Genomic DNA, 13186 nt, shown 5'->3' on the forward strand with positions numbered 1-13186 from the left:
GTTTGAATGACATACATCCAGGGTGTTGTTGCAGTGCGAGGGAGTTGCGCGGAGTCGGAGATGAAGAAAGTTGGTATTCCGCCTTATTTTGCCGTGGCTGGTGTGTGGCGCACCACCTACTTTTATTGATCCAACATTATCCGCTTCACTTTTCAGAGGATCGGAGGGGCTTGAGATCCTTTTCAGAACACCATAAACAACTTTGATCCTGTCTTCTTCTGTCATTTCTTTTCCGGGGACAGTCACTTCTTGCTCGAAAACATGTCATCGAATCACACCAACTTCGATGCGGCAGCTACCGACCGCAAAGCCCGCCTTGCCAAATTGGCAGCGCTCAAGCGCAAGCAACCCGACCAAGACCCAGATGAAGCCGGCGACGAAGATGAGGAGCTTCCCGATGCTGAAGCAACACCAGATGTGACTTCAAAGTTCTTGTCCGGCCGCAATTACGACGCCGAAGCCCGCGGGCCAAAGTTGGGTTTCGAGCATGGCCCACAGGAAGGCAAAGTGACTCTGGAGGAACAAGCTGCAGAGATTGCACGAGTCGCCGCGGAGGAGAATGTGCAAGATTCAGACGACGATGCGCCTATCGATTTACTTAAACTACAACCCAAAAAGCCGAATTGGGATTTGAAGCGAGATCTGGCCGAGAAGCTTAAGGTGCTTGATGTACGGACGGACAATGCTATCGCCCGCATTGTTCGAAAGAGAGTGGAGGACGACAAGCGCGCTGCGAAGGAGCGAGGGGTCACGACCAAAGGAGAGGAACAGGGAGAAGATGTGGGTATTGAAGGCGAGACTCTTGTTCAAAGCATTCACATGCGGGAGCACGAAGAAAAGAGCGACGAAGAAACGATTTGAACGTGATACCCTTTATTCCAGGATCTCGGGAGGGCATTGTTAGGTTTTTCTGCCACACCTGTATTTTATTATTTCCTGTTCATTTGATCATACTTTAGCTTCCTTCCTACTAGATCAAGGCGTCCGATTGGGTCAGAGCATACCGCGGGAGGAAAAGTAAGGCGTTGAGGAAGTCTCATATTAAAGCAATCTAAAAGGACATTCTTGTCTCGTGTTCTTTGCTCTTCATTGGCTTGTCCCCGGTGACCCTTTTTTAATGGTTTGGAATGGAATTACACTGCAAAGGCAAATGGACAGAAGTTTTGGTAAAAAGCTAATAATACACTGATCCCTCGTAGAGAGAAGACATGGAATGCGCCGAATCAGATCCATCACTCGTATGTGCCGTAAGAAGTATCCATCATTCAAACTGTGGTATTTATTTACCGTCCGATATTCATAGCTTGGGTTAGGGCAAGACGTTTGCTGAACGGACTCAAACTTCGTTCCCGTGGAGGCTGGTTAGCTCGGGGTTTGGAGCTTTGTCCTGAGCGCCCTGGGGGAGGCTGGCATGATGGGCTAGCTCTATCCCGGTACTGGCGATCACGGTCACGGGGTGCATCCGGGGTCATGGAACGCCTATCTTGTGGGACTCGGTCCTTGTCAGCGCTCCTACTGCGAGGGTGGCGATGCTCGCTACGTCTTCCTTCCCCACGGTTGCGGCCTCGCTGGTCGGGGCTAGACTCTCGGCGTCGGCGCCGGGTGTTTCGGTCATCGTCGCGCTCTCTTGGGGGTGACCGTTGTGTGGGTCCTGAGTGTACAGAGCTGGAGCGGCTGTCAGATGAATCACTGTAGCGTCTCTTGCGGGATTTTGTAGGTTCTGGCGATTTGGAACCATGTCGACGACTATCATGTGCGTCATTTCTACTGCGGCGGGGAGACGCAGAATAAGACCGATTCGTAGATATCGTTGAGACTGAACTCATTGAGTGCGATGAGATTGACCGAGCACGCTTTGGGGATGTGCCACGGCGGTCTGTCGTATCCTCAAGGTCTCTCTTTCGGCCACGCTCTTGCTCTCGGCTGGCAAGTAATTCATCTGCCACGCCATCTCTGTATCGAATTAGTCATGCAAAACTTAGGGTGGTGACGAAAGAGATAATCTTCTCCATACGCACGTTCGGAGTAGCTCATTTGGATTTTCGCTGGAGAGCTTGGGTACCAATTCTGGGTTCAGTAGTTGCTGAGTCCGAGAAGGCCGCGGGATATATGGGCGCTCTTGCGCCGATGCCTTGCATTCGTAGCTGTAGTGCCGTACATTGAAGTTAGTTTGTTATGTTGGACTCGGTTCAAGGGGACGACATATCTCGTTTCAGGCATTTTTGGCACAAAGTAGTTGCGGAGGCTTTGCTAGGGCCTCGGAGGGTTGGAGCATTTCGATATCGATTCATTGAAGCGGTTGGCAGGAAAATCTCGGGATTAAAATAGAATCAGAGGATACTCTGAGAGAGTCCAGTCGTATGGGAGAGTCCACGAGTCAGATCACTGGAAAGATCTAGCGTAAAACGAAACGGCGCAAATTGACTGTTCCCATTTGAAGCCCAAAATTGTTGTAGGCGCGCGGTACAGGCGGTGGGGCGCGGCAATAATGCGCCCACGAATCTTCAGGCGATCAGGATTCACATTTACAACTGCGCTCTTCCGGAATATCGAGCTCTTTCTCGACTCTTTCGTCATCCGTCTCAGATGACCTAGAGTATCCTGGCTTCTGCACTGGCAAGTCACCTCCGGATTTGTCCCCCCCCACCAAACCTCCGTACGACGCCTTCATCGTCTCCCTGATCATGAGCCAGCTTTGATATAATGTAAGAACCCCAAAAATCATTTCGGGATTTTTATTCCATTGGCTTGTATTCACACCGGTGTCGCCCCGATCTTGGTGCGGTGCTTCAGTTGATCTTGTTGCTAATGTACTATGTCCCCAGCTTTCCTCCATGGCGACTGCCCTTCTCCAGAGATATGTCTTTCGTTTTGGGCTTGTGTAAAACTGAATTACGCATCGACCTACCTCTCAATCAAACGAGCACCAAATCTTTCCACGTCTGCGAGTCTGAAGTGTGTTGAGAGCGATTGCGTCTTACCTTGATCTCGGATTATTCTTCTTCTTGCGATATCTACACGGACCCATCAACCATCCCACGGAGTGTCGACATGGCATCAAAAAGCCCTCCAGGCGGGGAAGGTCTCCTCTCATTTGCTAAGGTACCCATCACCATCAGTAATGGCCATGAGTCCCCTCAAGCATGTTGTTAACTCGTTATTTAGATCGCCGCCATGCCCGCACCTTCCACCCTACAACCTTCTCCAGCGTCCGGTGATCACGAAATTTCCCCATCATCAGAAGAATCCAATGACACGGATTTGAATGGCACTAGTGCTTCCTTGCCCAATCACCACAATCTAGACAAAACACCAGAGGCTAGTTCCATTGACCTAGCAGTGGATGACCTTGGAAGAGGTGTGCAAGACATTGGCCTCACTTTGAAGAAGCATAATGAGGCCGGGGGGTCCTTGACTTCTCGCCATGATCATGGCCTGCTTAAGCGGGAAAATTCATTTGAAGATGATCGCACACATCTTTCGACCTCTTCTACCAAAATGACCAACTTCGACTCAAAAAGTCTCGCTTCGGTCACTACCTTCGCGATGGATGAAAAAGATTCGGTGCGACCTGATGACAGTGCCAGCGTTCAAGCCATTGACGAAGAAGAGTCTCTATCCGGACATGCCTCTGGTGCGCCAAACTCAGTAGCAGGCTCTGAAGCTGGCAGTCGTGCGTTCCGCGATGCAGTTCCCACACGTCCACGCGGCATGTTGCCTGTTCCCGGTCCTTTGTTCAATGGGTCTCCGGCGATGAACGGAACAATTCCTCCGGATTCGGTGGCGAACAATTTTGTGATGCCAGCCAATCCTGACAGTGTTCAAGATGGTCAGAATCTACATGGGTTTCCTCTCGAGCCAGATGAAAAACTTTTGGAGGCAATGAAGTCGCCCAAAGACCGGCTTTTGATTCTACAGCTGGAGGAAAAGATTCGATACTTCATTAAGAATTGCAACGAGCAATCCTTGGAACTACCTCCTTCCAATGCATTTGGACGTCTGCTTGCTCATAAGCTTGGAGACTATTATCACCTCACACATTTCGTTGACAATAACGTAACGTCGGTCAGGCTCCATCGCACACCGTTCTGTCGGCTCCCTACCCCTTTGTCTGCCGTACATGCTGCCAGCAATACCACTCCGCCTCCAGTTATTCCAGCAATGAAAATCATGCGACGAAACGACGGGGGGCAGCTTGATGGAAGCATGGGAGGCTCTTCCAACCCTTCCAAGGCCAATTCAGAAGCCGGTGACAGTGGTCCAGATGGAGAGCGCAACGGATCCTCTTCTGGAGCTACCCCCGCCAAAGATCGAGCAGCCCTAACACGGGAGGAGCGTGAAGCGAAATATCACCAAGTACGTGAGCGAATTTTCCGTGACTTCCCTGACTCTGCAAAGTCGGAGCCCACCAGCGGTGAGTCGAATCACGACATTTCACGTGCAAGTTCAACCAATGGTCGCAAAAAGAACCAGAAGCAACGCACTCCTGTCGACGACAGTTTTGAGGTTCGTTCTCAATTTGAAATCTGGTACCCTGGTGTACAATACAGCAATGGCCCAGCTTCGTACAATACTCCAGTCAACGACGGCTCCGCAAATCAAGTGCCATATTTGGTTGGACCTGGTGTTCCTCCACCATCTGGAGGTTACCTACCATCTGGACAAACCGGTGCCATCCACTCAGGCGCAGTGCCAGTTAACGGTCCTCCCCAATATCCAGCTGCGATGTCACCTCAAATGCCCCCCAATAGCCCATGGCAAGGTACCGGTATGCCGCAGCAATCTCCTTATCCCGGATACGGTCCAATGAATCAACCGGGGATGATGAACCAGCCACCTTCGAACGCCTCCTCGCCAGCCTTGAGTAACTATGCTGTCCCCAACACCGTACCATACCAGCAACCTCCCAACTGGAATTCGGCGCCTTACCAGGCGCATTTCCAACAGTCCCCACAGCAGCGGAATGGACCGCCTGTACACTGGCCTAACTACCAACATATGCCCCCCAACATGCAACCCAGCATGGGTCCCAACATGGGTCCCGGTATGCCACCGCATATGGGTGCCGGCATGGGTGGATATCCTTATCACCAATACCCCGGGCAACATATGAACACTGCTTTCCAGAACACCTCCGCTTCTCATCCCATGCAGCCTGCTTACCCACGGTCTCACTTCAACCCACAGACACGCTCGTTCGTCCCTGGTGGAATTCCTCCTGGGCGTCACACAAGCAGACCTACTCAAAACTCGCAGTATGGCATCATGCAGCCAAGTTCCCAACCACAGTGGAACGGGTATAGTGAAGCTCCCGCCGGCCGACCCATGGAGCCTCCCCGTATGCCCATGGGACCTCGAGACTCAATCGCCAAATGGGGAACACCATCCCACCTTCCCCCCAAGCCTCCACCATCAGAGGTCCCATCCGACTTCGATCTGAAAAATCGATCTGTTCCGGCGTCAGTGCCCGCGCACGTTCCAATGTACGTCGGCAACGGTGTTTCAAATGGACCGCTTGTCGTGTCGGGGGGTGTTGCTCTTCCGAAACAGAATTAGCTTTGGATCGTTTGCTTTGTCAATGCCTATCTGCATTGCCGGTGAAATTGAGCGCGTAAAAATGACCGATAGATCCATTTGGACTCTTCAGTGGTTATCCTGTTGTCTTGTGAAGTCTATTCGTCTGTTTACATGTGACAGTTAAAGCTCTGGGGCTTTGTACAGTCGGTAATGCATGGCGATCTGGGCGCTCAGGTCTGTCTTGTTTCTCATAGGTAGCTACGGATCTTCATAATGAACCCATGCCCTTCCAACCTCGCGCTTTACCTAGACTCCCAAGGTCGCCACATAAAGCCCCCAATTCCAATGCCCTTCATCTACCTGGAGGCCTCGTGAACTTTGGAAGCTGGCTTTCCAGCTGTGCAAAGTCACAAGAAGGCGCAACAAATGGTACATGAACAATCGTAGGCCTTGTAGAACTTGGGTAGGATTTGAATTCGTTTGAGGTATTTCAAGTTCTTCATGACATTCAGTAAAGTAGAAGCGACTGGTCTTATAGCATTTGTCCTAACATTAACTTGGTGCGCCTTTCATCACACCTATCTAAGGCTCCAGCTGCTGGAGGTGGTGGTAAGGGTGTAGAACCAAGAAACAGCCGATGGGTTAGGGCTGGTGATATCATACTGATCCACCATCTTTACACCGATTCTGGGACCTTGAGGATCTTGCTTTTTAAAGGGAAGAGAGTCAGCCTTGTATCTCCTGAACTAGGGCCGGGCGACTGTAACGCGTCTTTTGATGGGCATTTGAGAGGGTGGTGTGGCTTCCAACCACCCGTGGATCATGAAGCCCAAGATTCCCGATCACCTTGCTCCTTTTTTGGCTATTTACCTTGGAATCAAAAGAACAGGCTTTGAAAAACAAATATGGATGTATAGCAGAAGTTAACTCCCTGTCACTTGTCTCTCAAGCTTTGAATGATGATATCTCTGCAAGTTCTGGGGACAGCAGACTATCTATCCCTCGCTCTGCTGGGTAGTCATTTCGTAGTATGCCTTAGAGACTTAGCGGTTGTGAATATGTACCTAGTGGGATATCTCATCACCTGGGCGTGGTCATATCTAAGTCTTACGTCCCAATGATAATGGACAGTGTATCTCGATGCGGTGAATTGAGAGATAAAAAGTCATGTCCATTTCGCCAAAGTCACGTAAATCCTTATTATGTATTTGATACAGAAATTTGCTTTCTCCTCCCATATATACCCGGGATGCTCGATCCCTGACTAGCTCGATCTGAAGATACAAAAGCCCCAGTCATGAAGAAGCCATGTCTTGGGGTAAGCTATTTTGAGCTCTAGCATGCCGAGTACCAAAAATCGCTGAAGGAACAATGATGACAACAAGAACAACAATGACACCAAGTACTGAGCCTGCAATGATCCACTGCCGCCGATGTGATGGTCGGCGTTTGACCGTTCCTGATACAGAGTCCGACTCAATGTCCCCTTTCCCATCCACACTGGACTGCCGTGCACTCTCGTCTGCCTGGCTACCAACAGCCTCGGCTTGTTTGTCGGCTTGCTTGTCATCGACATATTGATTCAGTTCGAGATTGCATTGTCGGTCACTGAACTCTAGCGTGCAGTCTTTGTCACTGACTTCGAGTGTGCATTCGTCTCTCGGAGCATTTTCGACGGTTGCGGGTCGGCGTGGGGAAGGCACTGCGACTTCTTTGAATGTACCTGCGTCTGGAAGAGTCGTCGCCCTTTGGTGGTGAGGCTTGTATGTTTCAGAGGACATCTTGAAAGATATAAATCCGCCTGCGATATTCCTATTTTGCGTTGTTAGCTAAATTCGATATTGAGTACGAAGTATTTCATATGGGAGAATGTCCAACACAACATACTTCACCAAAGGCTATTGGGAGTGGCGGCGATGGATCAAATTCTTTGACCTTGAAACAATAAAGAGATAGGAACGTTGTTTCACAGATGAGCAAGAATATGTGATGGATGTCAGGCTCTTAATATGGGGAAATGGAGCTCAGAGAGATCCTCCATCCAGGACGGAGCCTAGTGACCCCTTGTGCAGACCGACTTAACTGTGAGTCCATAGGCTTAGATCATATGCTGGAAAGTTTGACTATTGGCACTTCTGCATTGACATCAGCTATCCCCTTGATTATGATTGCCGTGTGCAGCGCTAGTTTATTTCGTCGAAGCTAAAGTTGACGTATCAGATGAACATTGCTCAAACTTGGACCTTTGTGTGCTAACGAGAAGTTGAAAAAAAAAAACTCTCCTCCCCCATGAGCAAAGAGGATTTAATAGGATTCCATTTGTTGTATAATGTTGCGACAGCACTATCCATGGATGGGTTGGTTGTCCTCGGGTGTAGTTTATTCACTTCCTCCGCAATTATATATCAGTTCCAGTCTCGACTTTCTGACTGAACAAGATCGCTAAATGGATCGGCCAAACTCCACTAGCTTATGCCTTGATACAAAGGGGGCGTTTATTGGCAAAACTTCGGACCTTAGCCTTGGAACACTTCCCGATCAATCAATATATCGCGATTTCCTGGGGAGCACCCGGGCATGATTGAAGCTTCCGGGGATTCAAACCGAAGAAATCCACAAATTCTAGCGGACAACACCATTCTTTGGCATACAACTAGGCGGGTAAACATATCGCTAAACTCGGCAAAGCAGCCAGTTAGCTTCTAGAGGTTGTTTGCTTGCCCGCTTCCCCCAGGAGCCCGACCTGGAGAGCTGGCCAAGAGCAGAGACTGGAGTAGACGTGGGAATGTTTATCAATATATACGAAAATGAACAAAAAGCACCAGAGTTGGCCAAGAAATTAGTAAAAGGTATCAGAATATTTTATACAGAGGCTATGTCACATGCGCAAGCAACCAAGGACAGGATGCGGTAATAAACAGAAGAGAACTCCTGATAAAGTAAAACAAAAACAGCGAAGACAACCCTAATGCAAGCAAAAATATCTACTCCTTCTTTCCGGCATCCTTCTTCTCAGCAGACTTCTTGGCCAGGCTGAGCTTGGAGATCGCATCCTCCAGAACCTCAACGCCGTTCTTGCGGAATTGAGTAACCTTCTTCACATTCAACCTTGTGAGTTGGTGAACCAAGTCTCGACCCTGTTCACGCTCACGCGCCACTGCGCGTGCAGTCATCGCAAAGCGCATATCCTTCGGCCCATCGACAAGCTCGAGAATGGCGGTGGGGGCTTTCACTTGGGGCTTGCGTTCCGGGGTGGCCATCTTGTCGCCCTTGTTGACGGAGAAGTATTCGGTCTTTTCACGGGGCTCCATACGCAAAACTCGTGTGTAGCCGCCGGGTCGGTCTGCGTAGCGCTCGCGAATGGGACCAAAGAGTTTGGGAAGCATCTGGTGTGGTGTCTGAAGTGTGTTAGTACTATTGAATTTTCTCTTCCGGAAAACCCAGGCTCGAATGATTGATGGCCACGACGGTCGGTCGTAGGAGGAAAAGAGACAATTGAGAGTCCCCGTACTCCTCGACCATGGCAAATTTCATCTTTCGCGCTAGGTTTGACCGGACTTCCGGGGATCAACACGTACGTAGAAAATCTCCAGTGCCCGCCTCCGGCTAGCCTCGGTGTTCTTCTTTCCCAGAGTGATCAGCTTTTCAGCCAGGCGCTGAGCCTCCTTTGCCTTGCCCCATGTTGTTGTGATTGACTCGTGTTCGAAGAGGGAGGTGACGAGGTTTCGGAGCAGGGCCTGTCGGTGCGCGGAGTTGCGACTCAGGTGACGATATCTGCTTCCACCGCCGGCCATTGTGAAGATTGCTGATAGAACGAACCAGGAACGGCAATGGGAGTATTAGAAATGAGGGGAAGCCAAAGCGCAGTGATGTCCAAAAGTGTAGTTGGAAGGAGATTCGGTCCAGAAGAATTGTCCCGGACTCGTAGCCAATCGGAGCGCTTCCGCGGATCGTCCGACTTCAGGACCTTCGACTTTCCGATCTCGCCTTTTTCTTTTCTTTAAGAAGCTGGCTGTGCCTAAAGCAACCTTTCATATGCAACACTCACTACAGACTTGAAACTCGTGCCTCCATATTCTCGTTGAAATCCCAACATAGCAAGCCAGCCTCGAGCTCCCGCAATAAACATGGGCTTCTTCACCGGCTTCGTACGATCCCTCCTTCAATGTGTACCAGGCGTCAATTGCTAATTGAGTATTTCGAGCAGGTTGGCGGATTTGCCTTCACATCATCCGCTCTTTATATCACCATCCAAGTCCATCGCTCAACACGCATAGCGCAGCGCAAAGCCATTCGCGAACAAGTTGACCAAATAGACTGGCTAGTCTCTTCTTCTGGTGCATATGATCGTCGCAATCTTCCAACAGAACTTCCTCGGCGTCGTCGCGAAGAACTAGAAGCTCAAAAACTGGCAGAGCCGACTACGAAGGAGATACTCAAGCAAAGATGGAACAAAGAGGTTGAGACCTTGACGAGGAAGGCTTATGAGACGAGATGGCAGGATATCAGAGATACTGCTGCCGACGGATGGAAGGCTGCTGCGCAGATCCTGAAGCGCGAATAAATGAGCCTCCATCTGAAACGATCATTGGAGGCCCAGTGTATGTTATGCATCATCATGTCTGCTTGTGTTTTTGGGATTTGCGCAGCGGAGTTTGGATACCCTTTCATTATTGAGCTTCACCATATATTATTAACATTATATTCATCATTGAAATTCTTGTTTATAGACACAAGGTAAACATGCTGGTCGCATTTCGTAACAGGATATGAGGTATCAATGTGGTACAAGGTTCGGCGATGACCGAAGATATGCACAAATAAAGGCTAGAATCAAATGCGCCGCTGGATGATGAGGGTCATGGCTAAGATAGGTGGTTCAGGCATAATCAATGTGTCGAGGATGGCGCAGTTGTCGCAACACTCTCGGAATCGCTCCAAATGTCCTTGCTCTCTCGCTCCACGGTGCGCATGGCTTGAGCGACTTCCTCTAGCTTAGCCACGACATCTAAGACGCCCTGATTCACTCGATCGAAGTATCGATCGTTGGCCTCGCGACGTTTGCGTGCGAGGCGAATATCTTTCTCTGTCTCCTCATCGAGCATATGATGAGATACCGAGCCGCGGCCTGCGCTATGCTCGGTGGCAGCATCATCCTTAACATTTGTTTCACCACGTTGTCGAGTAGAGTTGGCCTTAGTACTGGCCGCATCGGCGCCATGACTAGGATCCACGACTTCATCGTCTGCCTCGCTGCGTGCCCAGGCTTGTGCAAGCTTTAATTGCTTCAAGCGTAGATCTTCCAGGGCTTCAGAATGCTTTTCGCCGAATACATTCTCACTCGTGACGGCGCTGAGCTCAACCTCTGATAGGGCACTTTGCATCTCTTGCCAGATGGCATCGGAACCATCTGGGTCATTCTTGGATTGTCTGCGCGAGACGAACGGAGACAGTAGACTTGATTTTTCTGCATTCTCACTTTCTGCTCCATGGGGTGACCTGTTCCGATGGAGAGGTGGAGGTTGATTGCCGGACGGCGTTGCCAAGGCCGAGGATGCGGGTGGTACAGACAATGAGATATTTGACGCATTATGTGATGGCGGGCCCTGGAACAAAGCGGGAGGGGGTAGGCGCTGAGGATTTGTTGTTTTCCTTGTCAAGTCCATCTTGTCGACGGTGAGATTATATTGAGTGTAAAGGCAATGGGCACCAGTACGGAGTACGGAGCACTTGATGAGAGCCCTGTGAGGTTCCACCCTGGGCAGAGAGCGATAACCGATAACACTTGTTATCTTATCTAGAATCTCTACTCGACCCCGGGGCCACTTTAGGAACATACTCCGTACATAGACTCACCACTTAGACAGGATGTAAATGAATAGGCCATCTCAGGAGTCAAACTGTCTGGCTATTGAACCAGAGGAGCTCTTGTCACAAGAGGGACACGGATAGAAGATACTCTAAGAAAGGCCATTGGCAAGATGTCTAGAAGACGAGGAAGCATGACTGGAACAGGACGATTAAATCACTACGAGGGTATTAAGCTCTTCTCTTGTATGTGGGATTTCAAATGCGCTGGCATCATCTCTCAATTTTGAGATCGTTGTCGAACATTGCAGAAGAGATAATGCAAGTAACAAGAGTGAAGAGAGGTGCTTTCGTCGTACTCGTATATCTCATATACCACGTGACCGAGTCGGCGTCTGCTCCACGTGACCAGAGACCCGCCAAACCCTAGCCCTAAAATCGTCCGCGAAGCGAATGACTAAGCGAGTGGACAGTGCGGGTGATTCCAAAGCACTGTGGTAAGGGAAACCCGAAATCTTCGACTTTTCGACAATCGACCACCAAGCCCATTTGGCCGACAACACCCTCCCAGTCGGTACGTATTCGATACTTTCTCCTTCCCGATCGCTGCATTGTCTATTCTTGTCGACCAAATCTCCTGGTGGGATCACGAACCTGGTCAACGGTCGCAATCTGCACGCACCCAAATTTCGACATTCAAATTCACGATCACCCACCGCTCTTTCCACAACCAGCCATCCAACACTGCTTGCGACCCAAGACTAACATATTTTTCTGTCTGCTCAGTTGACCGTCGAACACATAAATCGCCAACATGGGTAAAGGACAACCCCGTGGTTTGAACGCCGCCCGCAAGCTCCAGGCGCACCGCAAGGATCAGCGCTGGGCTGACGACCACTTCAAGAAGCGTCTCCTCGGAACCGCCTACAAGTCATCTCCCTTCGGTGGTGCTTCCCACGCCAAGGGTATCGTTCTCGAGAAGGTCGGTGTTGAGGCCAAGCAGCCCAACTCCGCCATTCGCAAGTGTGTCAAGGTCCAGCTCATCAAGAACGGCAAGAAGGTCGCTGCTTTCGGTGGGTAACCCCAATTCCTACATCCCTACTACACTACAATCGTGCTGGAAATGGTCTACGGGATGGAAACACGAACGAGATGGAGATCGCCACATAGCTGGGAACGCATTTGCTGACGAGTCTTTGATAACAGTGCCCAATGACGGTTGTCTGAACTTCATCGACGAGAACGACGAGGTCCTGCTCGCCGGTTTCGGTCGCAAGGGTAAGGCCAAGGGTGATATTCCCGGTGTCCGTTTCAAGGTCGTCAAGGTCTCCGGTGTCGGTCTCGCCGCCCTCTGGAAGGAGAAGAAGGAGAAGCCCCGCTCTTAAACAACTCGACGCGTACTGTTGTTTCGAAGTCAAAATGCAGCGATCGGGAGCCTTGGGAGTGTTGCACGGTGCCGGACGGAAAGCCCGCCTCATCAGCGCCTGATTTCACGAGATCTTTTTCTTTTTGGGGGGTCCCCCGGCGGGCTTTCGTCTGGAACGTGATGGATACGCTTATTTGCGAATTAAACACGATTTGATACAAATTCCAAAAGATTATGGCGCCATGAACCTCTAATTCTGTCTCTGGTCTTTCTGACCTTGTATTATCACACGGTTTCTAGCACATTGATGGACGTATAGTAGGCCCCCGGGTTACTTAGGCTATTTCTTTTGCCTGTGCTTTTCAGGATACTCCGATCTCGAATCCACTCACTCCTATCAGCTTGCGGGGTTTCTTCTGCGGTAAAGCACAGCCGTATTTACTCCGTACTCTAGCTATCAATGCAGATGCATTGCTCTAGGCCTTCTTTGATCTA

At 50.1% G+C, this 13186-nt stretch overlaps 8 protein-coding genes across 8 annotated transcripts; 4 read left to right on the plus strand and 4 right to left on the minus strand.

Moving 5' to 3' along the window:
- Positions 1–261: 261 nt before the first annotated feature.
- N7506_008135 (CCDC12/cwf18 family protein) lies at positions 262–861 on the plus strand (the record flags this gene model as incomplete). The annotated part of the gene is made up of 1 exon (XM_056957428.1): positions 262–861. The coding sequence occupies one exon, from the start codon at positions 262–264 to the stop codon at positions 859–861; it is 600 nt and encodes a 199-aa protein (XP_056811762.1).
- A 422-nt stretch (positions 862–1283) lies between these two features.
- Positions 1284–2034, minus strand: N7506_008136 (uncharacterized protein; the record flags this gene model as incomplete). Its single annotated transcript, XM_056957429.1, has 2 exons — positions 1284–1953; positions 2015–2034. 2 exons carry the CDS (start codon positions 2032–2034, stop codon positions 1284–1286), a joined length of 690 nt encoding a protein of 229 aa, XP_056811763.1.
- A 1140-nt stretch (positions 2035–3174) lies between these two features.
- N7506_008137 (putative R3H domain protein) lies at positions 3175–5556 on the plus strand (the record flags this gene model as incomplete). Its single annotated transcript, XM_056957430.1, has 1 exon — positions 3175–5556. One exon carries the CDS (start codon positions 3175–3177, stop codon positions 5554–5556), a length of 2382 nt encoding a protein of 793 aa, XP_056811764.1.
- Positions 5557–6812: 1256 nt separating this feature from the next.
- Positions 6813–7298, minus strand: N7506_008138 (uncharacterized protein; the record flags this gene model as incomplete). Its single annotated transcript, XM_056957431.1, has 1 exon — positions 6813–7298. The coding sequence occupies one exon, from the start codon at positions 7296–7298 to the stop codon at positions 6813–6815; it is 486 nt and encodes a 161-aa protein (XP_056811765.1).
- A 1203-nt stretch (positions 7299–8501) lies between these two features.
- N7506_008139 (mitochondrial 54S ribosomal protein bL17m) lies at positions 8502–9311 on the minus strand (the record flags this gene model as incomplete). Its single annotated transcript, XM_056957432.1, has 2 exons — positions 8502–8915; positions 9096–9311. 2 exons carry the CDS (start codon positions 9309–9311, stop codon positions 8502–8504), a joined length of 630 nt encoding a protein of 209 aa, XP_056811766.1.
- A 333-nt stretch (positions 9312–9644) lies between these two features.
- N7506_008140 (MICOS complex subunit Mic12 family protein) lies at positions 9645–10081 on the plus strand (the record flags this gene model as incomplete). The annotated part of the gene is made up of 2 exons (XM_056957433.1): positions 9645–9665; positions 9722–10081. 2 exons carry the CDS (start codon positions 9645–9647, stop codon positions 10079–10081), a joined length of 381 nt encoding a protein of 126 aa, XP_056811767.1.
- Positions 10082–10406: 325 nt separating this feature from the next.
- Positions 10407–11183, minus strand: N7506_008141 (DUF5315 domain-containing protein; the record flags this gene model as incomplete). The annotated part of the gene is made up of 1 exon (XM_056957434.1): positions 10407–11183. One exon carries the CDS (start codon positions 11181–11183, stop codon positions 10407–10409), a length of 777 nt encoding a protein of 258 aa, XP_056811768.1.
- A 927-nt stretch (positions 11184–12110) lies between these two features.
- Positions 12111–12751, plus strand: rps23 (40S ribosomal protein uS12). Its single transcript, XM_056957435.1, has 2 exons — positions 12111–12398; positions 12532–12751. Exons 1-2 carry the CDS (start codon positions 12140–12142, stop codon positions 12708–12710), a joined length of 438 nt encoding a protein of 145 aa, XP_056811769.1. The 5' UTR covers positions 12111–12139; the 3' UTR covers positions 12711–12751.
- The last annotated feature ends 435 nt before the right edge of the window (positions 12752–13186 follow it).

Source organism: Penicillium brevicompactum (genome assembly GCF_028827555.1).
Source record: "Penicillium brevicompactum strain IBT 35665 chromosome Unknown utg000005l_segment0_segment0, whole genome shotgun sequence".
NCBI lineage: Eukaryota > Fungi > Ascomycota > Eurotiomycetes > Eurotiales > Aspergillaceae > Penicillium > Penicillium brevicompactum.